Raw genomic sequence first — 22,019 nt, 5'->3', positions numbered from 1 at the left:
TGGAGAGTAGATGGGAGGCCCACTGTGTGGCCTGCAGACAGCCCCTTCTCCCTAGGGAAGGCCTAGGCCTGGGGAGGATGCTCAAAAAATGCTTCCTGAACAGATGGAGGGCTCTTTGGGGACCCCCCTGGGGCTGCCAGTTTCCAGAGATTCCCACTTGGTCTCTGGGGTTCCAGGATGCACCCAGGTGTAACCATTTGTAGGGTTTGTGCTCCACCTGGTGGCCATATTGGGAACTACATGCCCCCATAAGAAGAAAGTTGCCTTTGGAGAACAGAAGCCCCTCCCAGCTTCCTCCCTCCCCTCCAGGGGGCACTGGGGCCTGCCTGGGTCCTTCAGAAGAGGAGAACCCCCTCCTTACTTCCCCCTGACCTCTGCTCCCTCTTCAGTCCCAGAAGACAGATTTGAAGAAGACAAGCATAGGATTTGAAGAAGACAGGCCTTCTGGGAGTGAGACTTTGGGGACAGTGGCTAGAGAGGTGGGCCAGGGACCCAGGGCAAGTAAGACGCCCCCTCCTCCCATAGCAGCCCGAGCTCATCCTCCACACAGCCTCCAGGCCCTTCAGAAGCCTGCAGAGTATCTGCTGCTTCCCTGGCCTCAGGACTGGCCACTGGCGGTCAGTTTTCCCATTGCTGGGGGTTTGCAGGCAGGGAGGGGTCAGAGTTGGGTCTGGGCGGGATTGCTAAGAAACTGGGGGCTCAACTGGGGGACAGCAGAAGGAAGGGCGTCCCCTGCAAAGGGCTCCGGTGGGGCTGTGAATTATTGAGTCAAAATGGCACTGGATCGCTGGGTGACCCCAGGGGTCACTTTTCTGAGCCTCAGTTCTCCTGTAATCTGAGCTTTACAAGCTCACTGGAATGATTAGCCATGATATCTGTACAGACTAGAGTGATATAAAAATCCTGAATAACTGGCACAGCACAGATCCTGACCAGTCAGATGAGACCTCAGCCTTAAACCCTGGAGTTCAGCCACATGGACAGTGGCAGCTACACCTCCACTCAGGGTAAAGTCCCAGCACAGTGCCCGCCACGCAGCAGGCATTCAACAATCCTGACTATAATATTACAGTTACTATTAGTGTTCTGCAGTCCCAGAGAGCAGAGCTCAGTCCAGTGGAGAGAGACTGCAGAGAGACTTCAAAATGTGGTGGGAAGAGGGAAAGCAACAGACCAGTGGGTGTCCTCCAACTCCGGTCAGAGAATTCAGACAGGATCCCCCAGAAGGCTGGGGGAGGCAGTAAGCCCCCCAGCCCTGGCGGTGTGCAGGCAGGGGCTGCTGTAAAATCGAGCCAGTCAAGGATGAGCTGGGCTGGGGGCCTACATGTAGATGCTAAGCGGCAGCAGGGCAGCCTGTGAAGACAGTAGCTGGACTGTGAGACAGTAGGGAGTGGTGAGGACTGTGGCAGACTGCAGAGTCTGAATGAGATCTGTGGGGGCAGCCATGACTTAGCTGCGGCCAACTGTCCCTTTTGTTTTTCCCCCAATATTTTTTTGGCCACAACACAAGGCACGTGGGATCTTAGGGACTGAACCTCACCCCTTGCACTAGAAACAGCAGGGAAGTCCCAGCCAGTCGCCTCTGGAAGGGACTGCCGACCCCATGGCAGCTGTTCCATCTCTCTAAGAGAGATCCTGACTCTTACGAGAAACCCCCCAGGTTTTAAATGTTAGCTCAGTTTTCCAAAATGCCCTTTGGGTGTGTATGACCTACTGGTGGAGACCCTGAGAGGCCTTCCCCCTGCCAACCCCCTGCCCCCCGCAGGCCTCACTCACCGGCCGGGCCTGTGGGCCTTCTCATCTGGGGCCCGGGGTGGGCAAGCGGGATGGCGTCAGGGAGGAGACCCTCGTTCCAGGGTGGTGGGGTGTTCTGGGGCGTCGGAAGGTCATTGTCTGGGCCTGGGGGCCGCTCTGCTGCTTCCAGAAGGAGAACCTGGGCCGCAGAAGGGCAGAGGGTCAGGCCCGGGGCACGGGTGAGCGGGGACGTGAGTGCCAGGGGACCAGCACCGCCCACTCGTGCGACCACCGTCCCCCGACTGGAATGTTCTCCCGCCCCGCCCCCACCTCAGGAAGCCCTCCGACCCTCCTCCGGCTCAGGCAGGGCCCCTGCGGACACATTCAGAGCCACCATACTTTTCTCCTAGAGTGGCTGTCACTGGGATTAGACTGTGCTTGTCTGAATAATGACCACTGCTGCTGCTGCTGCTGCTGCTAAGTCGCTTCAGTCGTGTCCGACTCTGTGCGACCCCATAGACGGCAGCCCACCAGGCTCCACCATCCCTGGAATTCTCCGGGCAAGAACACTGGAGTGGGTTGCCATTTCCTTCTCCAATGCAGGAAAGTGAAAAGTGAAAGGGAAGTCGCTCAGTCGTGTCCGACTCTTTGCGACCCCATGGACTGCAGCCCACCGTCCGTGGGATTTTCCAGGCAAGAGTGCTGGAGTGGGGTGCCATTGCCTTCTCTGAATAATGACCACGGTCACCCCCATTTCACTGGTTCTTCCCTGGAGAGGGACTGGGCAGGCTTGTCCCCCCCACTGTCTGGCTCAGGGCACAAACAGCGTGGTCAGGGAATGTCTGTGGCTGGCTGGATGGGTGCGAGGAGGGAGAGATGGACAGGGAAAGAAAGAAAAGGAAAGGGAAGAGAAGGAAAGAAGAGGAGAAAACAGAAGAAAAGAAAAAAAAGGAGAAAGAAAGAATAAGCGGGCCCAGCTCAGTGTCCGAGTTTAGCAAGAGCTCCAGGGAAACAAAGGTGGCCATGGTTACTCAGGGCCCGCCTGGAAAACAGCCCATCTTCTCCCCCAGAGGAAAGCAGGGGTTAAAACCCAAAAGGACACAGAGCCTCAGTAGGGAGACACTTCCTAATTCACGGCACCTGGGAGCCAGGAAGGCTTCCCTGCTAGCTCAGCTGGTAAAGAACCCGCCTGCAGTGCAGGAGACTACAGCTCGATTCCTGGGTCAGGAAGATCCCCTGGAGAAGGGATAGGCTACCCACTCCAGTACTCTTGGGCTTCCCTTGTGGCTGAAACGGTAAAGAATCTGCCTGCAATGTAGAAGCCACAGGAGACGTGTGTTCAATCCCTGTGTCGGGAAGATCCCCTGGAGGAGGGCATGGCAACTGACTCTCCAGTATTCTTGCCTGGAGAATCCCACGGACAGAGGAGTCTGGCGGGCTACAGTCCATGAGGTCACAAAGAGTCAGACATGACTGAGTGACTAACACTTTCACTTATCAAAATTGTACTTGGGGCTTCCCAGGCGACACAGTGGTAAAGAATCCACCTGCCAATGCAGGAGAGGTGAGTTCGATCTCTGGATTGCGAAGATTCCCTGGAGAAAGAAATATCAACCCACTCCAGTATTCTTAGCGCACGGCACAGCACAGGGAGCCAGGAGGTCCGGCTGTTCCCAAATAGGCCAGCAGGGGGCGCCGCACACCGGGATCTGCTCAGGGCCGGCGGGCAGGTGCTAACCCGCGTGGACCCACCCACCCCAGAAAAGGGGGGCACTGGGGTTCCCCCGCCATATCAGATGGAGCCCGGTTTCCCGTCCCGACCTGCCAGACAGGAAGGAAGAAGTCCAGTGTCTCATGTGCCCACCCCCCCCCGCCCCCCCGCCCCCCCGCCGCCGCCGCCTTAGAAACCCGAACCCCACATCCAGCTAGATTCTCAGACTCAGCGCCGTGAGATGAAAGCGCTCCGAGCCTGTCTGGGGGCCGCTGGGAGCGGAATCGCTGGCGTCTAGTTCTGCAGATGCTAGGTAGTGCCTGAAGGCGTCCAAGCTCCAGCCCCGGCTTATACCCCACCCCACCCTACCCTGCGCCCACCCCAACCGCCAGAGTCCTGGGTAACCTTAATTCCAGGAGGACCCAATGGGTCCTCGGGCCTCTCCCAGGGCCCTAGCCCTCCTGCCTAGAGCCCACTGCCCCTCCCCTCCACCTGCCCCCGTTCCCTCCTGCAGCCCCCGACCACGGCCGTGGGTGAGGACCTCATGCAAGGTAAACCCGGCCGAGCTCCCCACAAAAACCACGAGAGACACCACACAGTACGTCCACAGGTGATCACCTCGGCCTCCCATGACCTCCCCTGCGTCTCCTCCACCAGCTCTGCTCCAGCCGCCCTGAACGCGCCCAGCCGCTCAGGCCGAGACCTCCCCACCCCTCCATGCCCAGGCTCCTGCAGCACCCTCCACCAGTGCTGTCCCCGCCCCCAGCCTCTGGAAGATTCTGAGACTCCGGAGAGCTGTCCCCTCCTTCCTGAGTCTGTCTGACCCTCTGGGCAGAAGGGGTGTCCCCCCAGCCCCTGTACAGTCACTCTGGAGCAACGCCACTGGCCCTGCCTTTGGGTGTCAGGACCACCTGGGGAGGGGCGCCCTCCTCGCTCTCGGTCCCCAGGCCCCTGCACACACTAAGTACCGTGTGATGGGGGAGGAGGCTCAGGCCCTGCCACCAGCCAGGCTGGTTCGAATTCCGGCTCTCCCACTAGATAGCCATGATATGCAAGCATCGTCACCTTTGTGGGCCTGTTTTCTCATCAGCAAAACGGGGGTGGTAACACTGACCCTGCAGGGCCACAGATCACGGGCGCACAGCACGTGGGCACCCAGTTACTCCTGCTGATGCTGGGGTGGTGTGCGGGGGTAGGGGGGAGTCACAGGGACAAATGGCTGCCTTCACAGCGCCCAGGCCTGGGCTGGGCTGTGGTTTCCTGGGTGCACAGAAAGGGTCCTTCTGAGCGCCTCCTCCCACCAGCTCTGCAGCTTCCCCGGGGCCTGGGTGACAAAGTTTCCCAAGACCCTTGGGAACAAAGTGGCACCCCAGATCTCAGGCCCACCTCTGTATTGGGTGGGTGGGCTCCTGCCCCGTGAGGCTCTGGCAACCCCCAGGGCCCCTGCTCTCAGCCCCTCCCCCTCCTGGTCCTTACAAGGGCTCATTAAACAGGAAGGGCCACGCCAGAGGCAAGGTGGAAAGAGAGGCTCAGAGACCGCAAGGGACTTGCCCAAGGTCACCCAGCAAGTCGGTGGTGGGGCCAGGGCCCCGTGTGGCGCCTCGTCCACTTCTCCACAGCTGGGCTGCAGCCCTGGCCTCAGTGGAGCTTCACGGAGGCCCTGAGAAGTGGAGCGGCAGGCTCAGACTGCACAGCGGCTTGGGGGTGGAACCTCCTCACGGAGGGGAGGGTTACAGTTTCTGCCCCAGCCACTGAGGGGACGTCCACCTGGAAGCTGACCGGCCATGGCAAGGGGTGGAGCTGGGGGGGACAGGGCAAGGAGACTTGGCTGTCAGTGTGTGGGATGGGGGCCCCAGGGCCATGGGCGAGAGGCTGGGGGTGGGAACTGTCAGGAACTGGTGGCCAGGACTTGGGGGCAGGACGTGAAGGCAGGGGTGGCCCTGTCTCTAGCCTGGCTTGGGGGATGGTAGGATCGCCACCATTCAAACAGTGGCACAGGAGAAGCCAGGTTTGGGGGTGAAGGTCCCCAGTCAGGGGGATGAGTTGGATACAGCAGCTTGGTGGGGTGGGGAGGATTCCTCCAGGTGAACAAGTGTAACAGGGAGGAACAGGAGCAAGGGGAGTGTGGCTGGGAGGGATCAGGGTGGGGGCACCCAGACTGGGCTCCCAGGCCCCCCAGAGGGACCCTCTGCCTGCAACCTCGCTCCTGCACAAAAGACCAAGCTCACTCCTTCCTGGGGCACCTCCCTCACAGACACCAAGACCCACAGAGCCCATGGACCCAGGCAGAGGAGCCACGGGCACCGTCAAGTTAGAAGCAGCCCACTCCAGAGTTCAAGCCCCCGTGGTCTGGCCATGGCAAACCTCCTGGAGAAACTGAGCCGTCTCTGCTGGGCTGAGCTCACCGGGGCAGGCAGCAGTGGGCGGCGTGGGGACTCAGCTGAGAAAACCAGACTCCAGCCAGCCTTCCATCTCAGAGGCTCTGATAATATCACTGTGGCCTGGCTGATTGGCTAGGACACCACTGTCCTGCACCAGTCACCCAGGGAAATCCCCTCGGGCTCCCTCCCACTCGGTCTGGTTCTTGGAGTCAGAGAGTAAACTGAGGAGGAGGGGAGGAAGGAAGGCAGGAAACTTTTTTTCTGCTAGCTTTTTACCCCACGATCCCCCAACAGCCGCTCCAGCCTGTCCCAGAAAGTGGGTGAGAGGAATCTAGATCAGCTCCTAGGTTTGGATCCTTAGGCAACTCGGGCACTGTAGGGAGTGAAGATGGAGCAGTTCTTTGTGGTTGCCTGGCCTCCAACCACCTCCTCTTCCTTGGCTCTAGAACCCTTATTCTGAGCCAGTGAGAATGCCCCAGAGGAGGAATCATCACTGGCCAATTACTCATTTTCCCAGCTCCCTTGTACCTAGGAGGTGGGCATATAGCCTAGTGTTGGCCAATGAGACATAATGAATTTCTTGAGATACTTTGCTTCACCCTCTACTTCCTGCCTTTGAACAATGTATAAGGATGTGAGGCTTTGAGCTGCAGCAGCCACTTTGTAACCATGAGGCACTCTGGTGACTCAGATGGTAAAGAGTCTGTCTGCAGTGCAGGAGACCAGGGATCAGTCTCTGGGTCAGGAAGATCCCCTGGAGAAGGGCATGGCAACCTACTCCAGTATTCTTGCCTGGGGAATTCCATCGACAGAGGAGCCTGGCGGGCTACAGTTCTTGGGGTCTCAAAGAGTTGGACACGACTGAGTGACTAACGCTTTAGCACTGACTGGCAAGAGGACAAGAGCCGATTCACTAAGAAGGTGGAGAGGAGGCTGTGAAGGGAGTCTGGTTTCTTGAGTCACCAAGCCAATCCCAAGACCACTAAGTCTGGACTTGCTATTGAACTAACAATAAATGCTAAGAAATAAGCTGCCAATGGCTGGGTTCACATTGCTTGCCACTGAATGCATCCTTCTTGATATGTCAAAACAGGCTTCTTGTCTTGAGGAAGCAGAAGTCGACGTTTCCAGGCCTTGGACTTACTGCTAGCTGCCCAGGTTTTGACTCCCCATCGGGGATCTGCCTGCCCGCTTCTGCCTTCACCCACCTGACCCCAGCCCCTGACCCCAGCTCCATGCTCTCTCTGACCCCTGTGGGCTCCCCTGACCTCACCCGCCCCTGAGGCTGTGGGGCTGGCCTGGCTGCTAGCCTGGCCTGTGTCCCCCGCCCTCTCCAGGCTGCTGCCCCTCAGGGCCCTCTGATGGGGCGGGTGAAGCTCCCAGGGGCCCTGCCTCTCCAGGGGACACTTGGGCACAAAGCAGGCAGGTGGGCAGCTGGAAAGTGACCCAGAGAGGACACAGGAGCTGAGACAGGAGTCTCCTGTTGCCATCTAGAAATCCAGAAGGGACCCCGCAGCTGCCACCTCTCTGGACACCTGTCTCAAGCTACCTTGTCTACCTCCCCACCCAGGAGCCACCTGAGGTTATCTCTGTGTATGAGCCAGGGAGGGGCCGGGAAGTGACCCCTTCTGTTTCCACCTCACAGGGCAGCAGGTTGAGGCCCAGAGCTGAGAAGGGCCCTGTTATCACTGGGTTATTACTGAGACAGCCTGACCCCCACAGAGTCTGCGGAGGAGACCCCCTGAGGTCTGCGGAGGAGTCACGACCCTCACCCTCAGGGCCAGAGAGTAAGCACCCCCTCCAGCCTGCCCGGGGTGCGGCGTCCCCAGGCAGAGGGCAGCGCAGGGTTGGGGCACCAGGGCAGGAGTTGCTCATGGCGGGAGGGCATGGGTCAGGGCCAGAGGCGCGGGGCACAGCAGGCATGGTGCCGGTCCTGCCTCAGAGCTGTGACTTGCAACACCCCGGGGTGCTGGGCCGGGGCCAGGCCAGGCCTTCAGCCGACGCTCTGCCAAACCACGCGGCGGTTTCAGGTACCTGGAAAATGTCCGTCAGGCTAGCGAGCCTGGGGAGCCCGCCTTTTCTAGAGTCTCGGGTACCACGAGTTCCTTCTAGCATCTTCCCCAGCATCTCTCATCCCTACCAGGACTGCCCCAGCCCCAGCTCGGCTCATGTGGCAGCATCTGCTCCCTGAAGCTTCTGCCCTCCCCCCCCGCCCCGCAGAGCCATGACCCAGGGAGGGCACAGGGTCTCCACCCCCAGCCTGTGCCCAGGCACCTGGGCTGCTGGGGGGACCCTCCTGCCTGCAGGGGCAAGGGAGACCATTCACGCTTCTGCCACGGGGCTTCTCCCATGTACCTGTGCCTCCATCAGGAAGATGCCACAGCGACACAACATAAATGATAACAGCCTCACACCTGTCCAGCATGGGTTCCCCCACCGTGTCACCTGAGGCCCCGAGCGGTCCTGTGAGGCTGGCACCTCAGCTCACTCCACAGAGGAGGAGGTGGGCTCGGTGAGTCACCCAGCTGGTGGGGGCTGTTCCCACACGTGCCTGCCTCCAGCTGCCAGTCACTGCAGCCCCCATTGCACCAGGCAGGTGTCCCCACAGTCAGGCTTCCAAGGCAGGCAGCATGGCCAAAGGGTGATATAGCATTGGCCAGGGCTGCGTGTGTCTGTGTGCGTCTATATGTAAGTATGTGCATCTCTGTGAATTCATGTGTGTTTATACGTGCGTCCCTGTGTGTTCATTCATGTGTGTGTCTCTGTGTGTGTCTACAGGGAGGCCCTGCCTGTCAGGCTCCTCTGGGCTGGGGTCCAACCTCTGGGTCTGCTCTGTGTTCTCGCGGTGGGGGTCTTGCAGCCCACCTCGGCCCTCTGTCCTCACTCCGGCCTCCCTGCCAGCCAGCCGTGCTCATAGCACCCTCCCGGGCAGCGCCCGGCCCTAGCTGTTTGGTCTGCCCTTGAGAGAGCGCTGCCTCCGCTCGGGTCAGTCCAGCCTCCCCGTGCTGGCCCTCCGCTGGGCCAGGAGCCCCCCGCAGTCCCACTGCCTGCAGAGGCTCCTTGGAGGTGGCAAGTACAGCAGCCTCAGCCCTAAGCTTGCCTCCGCCAGACCCAGACCTTCCAGCCAATCGCCCCGTGCCTGCTTTCCAGGTGAAGGAGGTGGGGCTTGTCCACAGGGGTCACGTGGCGAGGGGGAGCGCCGCGCAGAAGCACATCCCAGCGAGGGCCAGGTCGGCCCTGAGGCGGGCTCTGCACTGTCTCCCGGGCACCAGGAGGGACAGAGCCCCAGGTGTCCCCACGGGGCAGCTTCCCCGACACACCTGCACCTCACACATCCTCCCCTTCTCTGAGTCCTGTCCTCCTTGCCGCTGCTGCCTGGAGCCACTCCCAGATGAATGACTAGGCTTTACTGAGCCCCTCTGCCTCTGGGGTGAGTTGCTCCACCCCTCTGCCCCCTGATGTAGACAGGGAGAAAGCTCGCAGGTGCCAGGCGGCTCCTCCTCCATCAGCTCCTGAGCCCAGCCCCGTGCAAGACCAGGAAGGAGGAGCCTGAGTGGGGGCCAGCAGCCCTCGGGGGACAGCGACTTCCCTCCTCTTTCCACCGAGGGGTCAGCATCAGGGCTTCCAGCCACTGAGGCCCACACCCAGACCAGCCTGCTGCCTGGGACCCTCGAGTTTCTTACTCATCCCATTTCCCTCTCCCACCCCAGGAGGCTGGCCCAGACTAGAGAAAATTACCCAGAGCTACTGAGGGCCCAAATAGCACCCACCCCTGGGGACCAGGCTGCTCAGGCCTGCTGGGCTCCCTGGGGCTGAAGCCAGCTCCTCCCTTTCTAACTCCCTAGGCCCAGGATCCCCAGACCATCTGACCTTGGCCTCCAGCGTGGTCAGCCGCTCGCTCATGTCGCTGAGCCGGGTGCAGTTCATGCATTCTGAAAGAGAAGAGGTGAGAGTGGAGTGGACCCTGGGGAGAGAGCAGCCCGGCCAGGCAGGATAGCCTCTGCTCAGGCAGGCAGGGAAATCTCTGAGTTGCTGCCTGGAAAACTCCTACACATCCTTCAGAGCCTTATCTTTAGTGCCCCCTCCTCCAGGCAGCCTGCCTGACCTCCGAGCCTCCTTTCTGGGCATCCACAGCACAGAGTATTGCGAATCGTCTGAGCCAGCACCTGGGATGCCTCGTCAGTCTGCGAGTGTCCTAGGCGCAGGGTCTTTGTCTATTTTGTTTGTTCATGAATTTTGGTGCCTGGCACAGAGTAGTGGGTCAAAAAATACCTGAGGACTTCCCTGGTGGTACAGTGGATGGGACTTGCCTTGACAGTACAGGGGGCCTGGCTCGATCCTGGTCTGGGAGGACTCCACATGCCGCAAGCAACTAAGCCTGTACGCCCCAACTACTGAAGCCTGCACGCTCTAAGCCCCTCCCGCTGTAACTAGTGAGCTCCTGTGTCAAGACTACTGAAGCCCGCCCCCTGGGGCCGGCAAGTCGCAGCTACCGAGCCTGCGTGCTGCAACTACCGAAGCCTAGAGCCTGTGCTCCACAAGAGAAGCCACTGCAATGAGAGGCCCAGGCAGCGCAACTAGAGTAGACCCTGCCTGCCACAACTAGAGAAAAGCCCATGCAGCAACAAAACCCCAGAGCAGCCAAGGACACATAATAAATAAATAAATATAGCAGTGTGCACACGTCAAAAAAAATTTTTTTTAATAAACTCCACCATTAAAAAAAAAAATCTGATAGTTAATGAGTGGGTAGTAAATGAGACACACTCCTTGACTTGGAGAACTACAGTCTGAGGAAGGGGACAGGCAAAAAGACACAGGTTGGTAAGGGCTGTAAGGCCAGAACATGCAAAAGAGCAACAGGAAAGTGAAAGCGAGAGTCAGTCAATTGTGTCTGACTCTTTGAGACCCCGTGGATATATAGTCCATGGAATTCTCCAGGCCAGAATACTGGAGTGGGTAGCCTTTCCCTTCTCCAAGGGATCTTCCCAACACAAAGATCGAACCCAGGTCTCCCACATTGCAGGTGGATTCTTAACCAGCTGAGCCACCAGGGGAGCCCAAGAATACTGGAGTGGGTAGCCTATCTGGGGTTGCCAAAGCCCATCTGGGCTGGGGGTGGCCCAGGAGGGCTTCCTGGAGGCAGTGGCATCTAAGGTGAGGACTGAGGGATGCACAGTGATTGGTCAGATTCCATAGAAGGAAGAATTAGTGCTGACACCAGAGGGGAACAGAACTGGGGAGGGTCTTCCAGCAGCCTAGCGGGCAGGAGCACACCTGGGGACAACCAAGACTGGAGCAGGAAGCCTGCGGGGAGGAGCCTGGCAGTGTCCTGAGACCAATGGGCAGCTGTTGGAGGGGGTAAAAGCCAAGGTCAGATGTGCATTTTTAAAAGCTCACTCTGGCAGCAGAGTGTACCGCGGGAGGCTGTGGGAGGGTCCCAGAGCCGGAAGGCCAATTAGGAGACCAGTAATGGTTAACCTCCCAGGCACATATCTCCCTGGGCTGTAATCATCTATTTATGTCTGTCTCCCCCAGAGACCCAGAGCTCTTTAATGAGGAAATAGATGGTTCAAAGCTGTTCCTAAGAGCTTTTATTGCTCTGGAAGTCAAGAGATGCTTAGATTCCTCCCTCAGTTCAAAGCCTGACCCCACAGGCACCCCATTCCGGTCAAGCAGACATACAAGAGGTATTAGGGTAACTCGGCACGTCCCATTCGGTGTTCAGAGGCCCCTTGGCTGCAGCGAGGCCCCCGTGCTCACCTGCGGGGTCCCCGTCCCCCCATCATCAGCCTTGTCTGTCTTTGGAGAAGTCCTGTATCTTTGTCACTGAACGCAAACCACCTTGGAAACGTCTCTGTTTTAAAATAATGACTGTCCTGTGAGAGATGCAATGAGACTCCCAGAATCTTAGGACCTTGGGAACAGGTGGTTCAGGCTGTGATTTCCCCAGGGGTGCCCAGCCTCGGGGCCACGGGGGCTGACAGCCCCTTACTTTCTGCTCACCAGCCCTACCCGGGTTTCTGTGGGTTGGCAGGGGCCCCCTCATCCTTATTACCTTCCCCATCCACCCTGGGCTGTGCCCAGTCTGTGGTTTATAAGCCTTTTTTTTTTTTTAGAAACAGAACTCTTTTTCTTCCCCCAATAAAACCTTGTCAGTAACCCCGATACATAAAAGAGATTAAAGACTGAGGTATAAACACTGAAACTTTAAAACAACCAGAAGAATGTATACAGTTGTCTGACTCGGGGATGGGGCAGGACTTCACAAAGGAAAGGAGGTGGTTTTCTGGTTAGATGGGGGGGACTGAACACACATATTTCCCTCCAACTCCTACCAGCAAAAGGGACAATAAAGAAGGAAAGAGGTACAAAGCACAGAGCGGAGAGACGGGCAGAGGGGGCTTCTCAGGGATGAATCACCAGGGGAAAGGCAGAGAGCGACCACGTCCCAGGCTGGCAGACACAGGAGGGCTTGGAGAGCAGCAAGGGCTGATGTCCTCTCTGGGTTCCGGGATCCACCCCAGGAGGGAGGCCCACGGGCACTGAAATCTGGGGAGGCCCCCTGAACAATTTGGCAGGGGGAGGGCGGCTCTCTGGAATGGCTCTGCGGGTAAAGAATCCACCTGCAATGCAGGAGATGCAGGAGACGCAGGTTCAATCCTAGGTTGGGAAGATGCCCTGGAGGAGGAAGTGGCAACTTGCTATAGTATTCTTGCCTGAAACATCCCATGAACAGAGAAGCCTGGCGAGCTAGAGTCCAAAGGGTCGCAAAGAGTCGGACACAACTGAGCACGCACACATACCCTGTACAACGGCCAGGCGCCCAAAGGCCCCCAGTCAACAAGGCCAGACACACGGGGGGATTCCCAGGGGACACTCACTGCCCCCCCCCCCCCCCCCGCCTAAATACTGCAGGATCCTGGTGCCTCTGAAAGCGGCCTTTCGTGGGAAAGACAGACAGCAAAACAAAACAAGGGTTCCCTGTGTCATGCCACCCACCCCACCTCCCCCCATCCACCCACCCACTCCTCCATCCACCCACCCACTCATCCGTCCTCCACCCCGACATTCACACCCCACCCCGTCCCCTACCCACCCCCGGCCACCCCCTCCTCCACCTGGAGGCCCGGTGGGTGCCCGTGAGCCCCTTGGTGACCCTGCACTCATATCGTTTTGTTTTCGTTTTAGATGTGGACCATTTTTTAAAGTCTTCATCGAATCTGTTACAACATTTCTTCGCTTTTCATGTCTTGGCATTTTGGCCACGAGGCCTGTGGGATCTTAGCCCCTCTACCAGAGATCGAACTGGCACCCCCTGCATAGGAAGACAAAGTCTTAACCAACCACCAGACTGCCAGGGGAGCCCCACCCTGTGCTAATACTGATGGGCAGGGGGTAGGGTAGCGGGAATGGGGTGCCTGCCCTCGCAGCAGAGGCCCAAGAGCATCTTATGGGGCAAAAATGCTGTCGACTCTGGAAGCGGGCTGGCCTGGAGAACTTTCCGGCTTGAGCTTCGTCTGCCCTCTGCACACACAGGAGGGCGTCACCCCACCCTGGGGACCCCCCTCCTGAAGGAAGAAGGTGGGGCAGGATAGCCATGGGTGAGGTGTCAGTCGGGCCTCAGCTCCACGCAGTGAACGTTCCCGAGGCGTTCGCAGCCCGTAAACACATTTCCAGGGTCTGAGGCAACACACAGGACTCCCTGCAGGGGGGACGGTCAGCAGAGCGAGGGGCGAGCCTGGGCTTGCACGCGAACCTGTTTCTGGAGAGCGGGCAGGACCCCGGGCCTAGTCTGCGCTGGCACTGGGCATCCTGCTCGGCCTGCGGGGAGTGGCTTGGCTGTCAGTGGGCATGGGGAGGGCTGGGGAGGGGTCCGGTGCCCCAGCTGCAGAGAGAGGCCCAACCAGCGGGCAGGGCCCTAGGCTGCCAGCCCGGCCTCCCGTGCCACCTGCCTGGGCAGGCGCTCTGAGGCTGGGCGGGTTTTATGGCTCCCCTGGCATCCTGTCATCGACAAGCAATTAAATTATGCATGTTTAACTTTCTCTAATTATTCCTCAGGGCGGTGGGACTATGGAAACGGGCCTGGCGGGGCAATGCTGGCTGTGTGACTGGCCGAGGCCCTGCCCCCCTGGCTCCGGGCCTTGGTTTCCCCTCCCTGAGAGGCAGACTCTTCACTTTCTGGGATTCTGAGGATTCCCACGTTCCCAGCACACACGGGCCCACGAGCGTTTCCTTGCATCCAGGACACAGAGGCAGAACTTGAGCTTGGAGATCTTTGCCAGTATATGTAGATTGGAAGTGAGGGGGTGTGTGGGTGAGACAGAGACAGAGGAACTGACTGCTCAGTGTGGTCAGTAGAGAGAGAGCCAGAGAGGCCGCTAACTCACTGTGTGGCTTGAGGCCCGCTTTCTCTCTGTACCTCAGTTTCTCCATCTGTAAAAAGGGTCTATATATTTTTTTAAGTTAGTTTTATTTCTGTATTTATTTTTGACTGTGCGGGGTCTTTGTTGCTGCCTGAGGGCTTTCTCCTGTCGCAGGAAGCGGGAGCTACTCATTGCAGTGCACGGGCTTCCCCTTGCGGTGGCTTTTCTCCTTGTGGAGCACAGGCTCTAGGGTGAGCAGACTTCAGTAGTTGCGGTTCGTGGGCTCCCAAGCACAGGCTCACTACTTGTAAGGCACGGGTTTAGTTGCTCCGAGGCATGTGGGATCTTCCTGGACCAGGGATCAAACCCATGTCTCCTGCATCAGCAGGCAGATTCTTTACCACTGAGCCACCAGGGAAGCCCGAAAGGGGTTTACGCTGACCAGCTCCAAGGGTCTCAGGCTCTTTGCTCCTGCCCTCTGCCCCCTCGGCCTCAGACCGCCCACTGCAGAGGGTGGTTGCCGGTCTACCCACCATGTGCCTTTGGCCAGCACTGCTTCCGGTCGTGGCTCTGAATCTTGAAGTCAGGACCCTCCCCCTGAATGAGATCAGACTCCCAAGGTCTGGGCTTTGCTGACAGGGCAGGAGTTGGCTACTGCAGAGACTCCTGAAGAGGCAGAGTCGGTCCACTGTGCGGCTGAGACGCCGACAGCAGCAGCCAGGGTGACCCTGCCCCAGAGGCCTATTTACCCTCTCAGAGGTGGTCTGCAGGCAGGGGGCATACACAGGGTGGGTGTCACCCACAGCCCACCCAGTGGGGCCCGGCTGGAGGAGACCCCCACATCCCCTGGGAGACCCTTGACCCTAGCCAAGACTCCAAGGGGAAGACGGTTCCAAGGAGGTCAAAAGAGTAAGATGCTGCGGGGACAGGGGTGGGGCAGGCCAGCTAGACTGACTGTGAGTACCCACAGGGCACCGCAGGAAAAGAGGGTTCTGAGCTGCCTCCGTTTCCCTAATGTGACGAGAGGTAAGCTTTCCATTCCCACCCCAAAAAGCCTGACTATAGGGAATGAAAGCTGGTGGAAAAGAGGGGTACTGAGAACTCTCCTTTCTCATGGTAAGCCTTGAAGGGCTATTGGCCTTTTTAAAACAATATACATACTGAATAGATTGAATACACGCATGCGTCTTGTCGCTTCAGTCCTGTCCGACTCTTTGCGAACCTATAGGTTGTAGCCCGCCAGCCTCCTGCGTCCCTGGGATTCTCCAGGCAATACTGGAGGGGGTTGCCCTGCCCTTCTCTAGGGGATCTTTAATTTAAATGTTTAACTGGGTAAAAACACAGAACGTGCTTATAATGCTGCGTGGAAAATATACAAAATTGTATCTCTTCATGAGCTGGCGGGAAACAAGCCAGCTGCAGGCTGGAGTTCCAGGGTCACTGGGGACCCCCAGACTCCTGGGGCCACCAAGACATGATCATTCTAGATTATTCTAATCCTGATGTTTCCAATTCAGCCTGAAGTTCTTAACCGCCCTCTGGTGCTCTGAGCCTAGCCTCGTGGGTATCAGAGAGGCCCTGATGGGAATTTTATAAAATATCAATACCTCCCCTGGGCCTGGGAAGTCACCTCTCCATTTAACTTGAGAGAGCTGCTTGTCCAGGTAACTGCAGACAGATGGGATTTTTCTAAGACACAGACCCCAAAAGGAAGGGTGAAAAGGGCAAGGCCATGCTGAAGGTGGGGGCCCTGCCCTGGGTCTCCCCTGTGCTCCCTCACACATGCCAGAGCAATGAACCCCAGCGGGGGCGGGGAATCTGCTGGTCAGACAGAGCAGTGGCTGCATGCCAGGCCCAGCCGTGGGGCTCGTGGACAGGACAGAATAATTAAATTCCACCCTTTTCTATATCAGGGATCACAGAGAAGGCCAGAGTTTTTCAGGAACTTCTGCCAAGAGTTTTTATTGAAAAGTAATTTGAGTTCCTTCTTGAAGAGGGGCAGCCTTGCATGGGTGTCCTCACCGTGGAAATAAAAATCCCCAAAGGACCAGTTGCACTGAAGCTGCTCAGAGCACAGTGGGAGCTGGCAACCTACCCAGACCCCCCACCCACCACACACACACCAGCATCCTCTGGACTGTAGAAATTTCCAGCAATGTTCAGAAAACCCCCATGGGGAAAAGAGACAACACAGGTGAGTGAAAGCTATTCACCAAGGTTCATCAGTCACCTACGAGGTGAGAGATAGAAATACCCTGGCAGGCGTCCCTCCTTTTGTGAGTGAGGAAGATGAGCCTCAAGTGAGGTTTAACAACGTAGCCAAAGTCACCCAGCGTGCTGATTAAAGGTGGCCTTGCCTTCCCATATGGCCACGGTGGGCTAGGCCAGGTGTCTGGCTGGGGAAGAACTCTCCATGTGACGTATAAACAGCCCCTGGGCTGCGACTAGACATGGGGGAGTCTGTGGTTTTTGCATCCCCCCAGCTTCCCAGGTGACGTAAGTGGTAAAGAACCCACCCGCCAATGCAGGAGACATAAAAGATGTAGGTTCGATCCTTGGGAAGATCCCCTGGAGGAGGCCATGGCGGCCCACCTCAGTATTCTGCCCTGGAGAATGCCATGGACAGAGGAGCCTGGCGGGCTATAGACCATGGGGTCACAAAGAGTCAGACACGACTGGAGCGACTTAGCATGCACGCACGGCCCTACAGACTCTGCCAATCTGACTGGTCAAGTCTGTCTTCTTCCCTCCCAACCTCCAAATCCAGCCCAGAGTTCAAGACTGCTGGGTCTTGTACCATGGCTGGACCACACCCCAAAACATCTTTGCCCTAGAAAAATCTAAAGAGGAATTATTGGAATTACTAAATTAATTTAGCAAGGATTATAGAGTTTTCAAAAATCAACCATATTCCTATACATTGACAATAACCATGTAGAAAGTGAAATTTTAAAATACCATTCACACAGCATCAAATTATCTAGGAATAAGTCTACTGAAAATTTTAAAACATCACTGAGAGAAATTAAAGCAGATTCAAATAAATGAAAAGATATACTATACTCATGGATTGGAAGGTGCCATAGTATATACGTTAATTCTCTCCCAATTGATCTATCCATTCAATGCAACCCCATTCAAAATCTCAGACGGTTTTTTTATATGTTGTGTGTGTGAATTCTCAAGTTCCTTCTAAAATATATACAAAAATGCAAAGGTCCAAGAATAGCCAAACGCAAAGATGAAATAGAACAGAAGTGGAAGACTTATAGAACCAGAACTGAGATCTATTATAAAACTATAGTAATTAAGACACTATATTCTTGGTGCAAAGACAGACGATTCACACTTAACTCAGTCACCTGGTTTATAAAAAAGGTGTATATGAGTACAGGAGAGAAAGGAAGGACTTCAGTAAAGAGTACTGGGTCAATTGGATATCAAAATGGAAAAGTAAAGTAAAAGAATCTGACCCCTCAACCCACGCCACACACGAAAGTCGATTCCAGATACATTGTAGATCTAACTGTTAAAAGAGAAACGAGAGTTTTTTGGAAATTCCCTGGTGGTCCGGTGGTTAGGACCTGCCGAGGGCACAGGTTCAATCCCTGGTTGGGGGACTAAGATCTCGCATGCCATGCAGCCAAAACAAAAACACAAAATCAACAAAATAACACCCAATACAATTTTTTTAAAATATCAGTAACTTACCTTCGTGACCTCAGAATAGACAAGATTTCTTCTAAAACAAAAACCGTTAACATTAAGGAAAGCTTTGATAAGATGAATTGCATTAAATGTAAGAATTTCTTTTCATCAGAAGACAGCATTAAGAGAATGGAGAAGCCTATCATCAAGTAGAAGAAGTCCTTGGACTACATAAAACCACAAAATAAGATGCCAAATGGCTGAGTCATACGTAGAGGGGCTCAACTCCTTAGCTCTATAAGGAAATGCAAATTAAACTACACCCACCAGGACAGCTGAAAATGCAAGACTAACAATGCAAATATCTGAGTATCCAAGAGGGTGTGAGCCACTGGAGCTCTAAGACAGCATCAGTGCAATGTCCGTGGAAAAACCACGTCTTAAAAATGTGGCTGTTTCTAATAGGGATGAGCAATTTCATCTAATAGGAGCAATTCTATCTCTAGGTACAAAAACAATAAATAATGTCACCAAAAGGCTTGTGTAAGAATAAGCAGTTGTTGCTCAAAATAACCAAAAATTTTAATAATCCAAATTCCCATTGGTGGCTGACAGGATAAACTAAATATTCCCAAAATGGAATATTATACAGTAAGAAGTGCACAGAAACCATATGCCGCCCAGTGGATAAGCTCACAGAGATGACAGACCCCAAAGGGCACACACTCACGTGAGTCCATTTATTGAAATTTCCATCACAGGCAGGACAGCTCGAAGGTGGTGGCCTGCGCGTCAGTGGTTATCATGAGGGCAGTTATCAGAAGAGGCAGGCGGAGGACTTCTAAGATGATGAAAATGGTCTCTTTCTTGACGAGGATGCTGGTACACAGGCGTGGTCTGTGTAAAACATGTCTAACCCTGACCTTGCTCACCCTAAACCACCAATCTGACATGTCACCCTCTGTGCTCCCCATCGCCCTGAGGAAAACCCCCGTCCCCCCTGAATGGGCTGCTTGCCATGATCTGAGCACCCCTCACTCTTCTAGTTCTTTGGCCTTTGCCTGTCTTGTTATCATATCCAGAAATAGATTCCAACCCACTCCAATGATTAGTAAATTCCTACTGAAGCACCACGTCCTCCAGGGAGCCTTCCTTGACCACTCCAGGTGGACCCAGGCAGCCACCTTCCTATTAATCACCAAGAGTGCAATATACACCTTGCTTAGAGCACTCAGCAGCCTGGCTGGGGAACATCTTGTGTACCCCTCTTCCCTGTGGGTTCATGTCTCATCCATTCTTGTATTCTGAAAAGTGGGGCAGGCATACCCCTCTGTCACATGGGGCTGCAGAGAAGCTCATGTGTCCTCTCGGACAGAGGCAGTGCCACCTTGGGGGAGGGGGTGAGCAGATCTAGGAGACCCTCAGCTCATTGTCCAGGTGGCTCACCTTGGAGGCTCTCAGGGAACTCGGGGAGGGGAGGGAAGGGACCGTCCTCCTCCTTCAGGGGCCAGGGGTCGTGTGTCCCAAGCGAACCCTGGCAACTCTGTCCCCGGAGCTTCCTCCCTGCCCACCCCCCCGCCCCCCGAACAGCTGGTTTCCATTTCCACAAGGCCAGGAGAAGTGGAAGGAGCTTAAGGTAGAGATAAGAAAGTCGTTTGGACGCTGAAGTTCATTACCTTCTGGCTCATGTCTTGGTGGGAGGGGAAGAAAGGAGGAAACGCTCTCTTCCGATTTCGCAATAGCAGAGAGGGTCTGGCCCGTGTGGAGCCACGCAGGTCATAATAATGATCAAAAGAAGGAAAAGCAACTCGCGTTCATGGAGCACTCACTCTGTGCCAGACGCTAATGGAAGGGCGAGACCCGATGCACCACTTTTCATGTATACTTGTCTAATTCCTACAACAACCCAATGAGGGAAGAACCTTTATTATCTCTGTTTTGCAGATGAAGCAACCCAGGCACACAGAGGTTAGGTAACTTGCCCAAAGTCACACAGCTAGTAAGTACCAGCGGCTGGGTTCAAAGCAGGCAGTCGGCTGGTGGCGGTGGTGGTGGGGGTACCGCTGGCTCTTAGTCAGCTTAGTTGCTCCTTGCATGCTGGATCTAAGTTCCCCAGCCAGGGACTGAACCCACGTTTGTTTGATGCAATGTCTTTCTCCTCAGCACTGTTTCCAGTGGACTGTGGAGTGACTTCCCTTCAGACTGACTGGCATGGCTGGGAGAAGTCTCCAGAAATCCGTGAGTATGCAGCAGCCTGAATTCTGCAAGATCAAGGACTTCGTGGTCCTTCTCAGAATTCTGCTGGAGTGGGGTCCCCACAGTTGGGGGTACTTGGATTAAAGGGCTCATGTGCCCGTTTGCTCAGTGGAGGGATTTCCAGTCTCCTAGGACTGTCCCACAGGACTCGAAAGGGGGTTTATCCAGAAATAAGAGATTCAGAGGCTTCCTTGATGGCTCAGTGGTAAAGAATCCGCCTGCCAAGGTGGAGACATGGGTTCGATCCCTGATCTGGGAAGATCCCATATGCCTCGGAGCAACTAAGCCCATGCACCACAACTATTGAGCCTGTGCTCTAGAGCCTGGGAGCCACAACTACTGAGCCCCCGTGCCACAGCAGCTGAAGCCCGTGTGCCCTGGAGCCTGTGCTCCGAAACAAGAGAAGCCACTGCAACGAGAAGCCCACACACTGCAAATTCAGAGTAGCCCTGACTCGCCGTGACTAGAGAAAATCCCGCGCGGCAACGAAGACCCAGGGCAGCCAAATAAATCGGCAACGAAGACCCAGGGCAGCCAAATAAATTAAAAAAAATTTTTTTTAAGTAGTAAGAGATCCAGTCTCTGCAGCCATTTGGGGGGTTGAGAAAGGCAAGGACACTGCTGCATACGTTTTATTTTTCAGGGTTCACCGATCCGGTTGCTTCTCTTGGGTGGATTTCTGAGATTCGCGTGGTTAATCTGAAGTTATTGTTTGAAGTGCTCTCTCTCTTTTTTCCTCATCCAGAAAGAAATCATAAATATCTCCAGGGTCCCAGGACGCTGGCAGGCGGCCCTGCCTGGGTCTGAAAGGTGACACCAGGCGCAGCCCTGGAGACCAGCTCTGACTCCCCACCCCCGTGGACATGTGGCGTTGCTGTTGCCACCATCGTTCTGTGTCAGTGGGAAAGGATCCTTTTTAACAGGGCTCCGAGCTCAAGGTCAACGTTCAGGAGCCCTAAAGCGAAGCAGGCTGACCGAGGGCAGATCACCCACGGCCCTGGACCCGAGGCAGGGCCTTCCCCTCCTGCACCACTGGTCTAGGCTCAGGCGAGTGCTGAGCTCTAATCTTAGGGAGATGGACGAGGTGCCCCAAAGACAGCCAGAAGTGGGCAGAGTCACTTGGGGTTTGGGGCTTTTGGAGGAAAACGGTGGTAGAGTTCAAAGTCCCCAGGTGGGAGGCTGGGGGACCCCCAGGAATCGGAGGACCTTCTGGGAGCAGCTCTGATCTTTCCCTGTGTGCACGTGGGCAGACCCCTTCCCCTTTCAGGGTCTCTACTCCTCCAAAGGTATGGGAAGGCCCAAGGTGGCTTCAGCTTTAATTCAAGGATCAGCTGGGCTCCAGGGAAGCCCTTGGTCTCTTAACAGCGTTGTCTACCTCTTGAAGGTTGTTCAGGGGAGCTGGGATGTGAGCGTGGGGTGCTTCCTCTGACACCAGGTCTCCCAAGCTCTCTCTCTCTCTTTAGGTCACACCGCATGACTCATGGGGTCTTAGTTCCCCAACCAAGGACTGAACCTGCACCCTCGGCAGTGAAAGCACGGAGTCTTACCCACTGGACCACCAAGGAATCCCAAAGGCGCCCAAGTGCTTTATCAGAGGAAGAATCCCAGGCTGGAGAGACCACAGGCCTGACCTCCTACCAAAGAAGGGCTCAGAGCAGCAGTTTCCAAATGCTCTTTTTATAAAATAATAATAATTTTCTTTATTTTGGCTGTGCCAGGTCTTAGTTGCGGCATGTGGGATCTAGTTCCCTGACCAGGGATCGAACCCGTGCCCCCTGCGCTGGGAGTGTGGAGTCTTAGCCACTGGACCACCTGGGAAGTCCCTCAAATGCCTTTTTAAAAGGGAGAGGTGGTTTTATTCCCCTATACAAATGGCTTCTGGGGCCGTCAAAGGGTAACAAGTCAAAGGGACGCTGCTGACTG

General features: G+C 55.8%; 1 protein-coding gene and 1 long non-coding RNA gene across 4 annotated transcripts in view; one reads left to right on the top strand and one right to left on the bottom strand.

The window, feature by feature from the left end:
- COL26A1 (collagen type XXVI alpha 1 chain) overlaps positions 1-22,019 on the bottom strand; it is a 164,571-nt gene that overhangs the window by 13,683 nt on the left and 128,869 nt on the right. For 2 of the 3 annotated variants that reach the window (XM_086374316.1, XM_086374314.1), the window contains exons 4-5: positions 9,697-9,758; positions 1,777-1,933 (exon numbers count right to left, since the gene is read on the bottom strand). In XM_086374316.1, coding sequence (XP_086230442.1) covers positions 1,777-1,933; positions 9,697-9,758 — 219 coding nt within the window. Of the gene's footprint in view, positions 1-1,776; positions 1,934-9,696; positions 9,759-17,903; positions 18,036-22,019 lie in introns of those variants that run through there. The other variant, XM_086374315.1, reaches the window with a different exon arrangement.
- Positions 9,668-13,866, top strand: LOC147344923 (uncharacterized). The gene is made up of 2 exons (XR_015154380.1): positions 9,668-9,772; positions 13,018-13,866. It is a non-coding gene; the product is annotated as an uncharacterized LOC147344923 (long non-coding RNA).

The sequence above is a fragment of the Bos grunniens genome, chromosome 25 (genome assembly GCF_055505025.1).
Source record: "Bos grunniens cultivar Pamir isolate PY7600 chromosome 25, Bosgru_T2T1.0, whole genome shotgun sequence".
NCBI lineage: Eukaryota > Metazoa > Chordata > Mammalia > Artiodactyla > Bovidae > Bos > Bos grunniens.
This window is presented reverse-complemented; position numbering and strand designations above follow the sequence as displayed.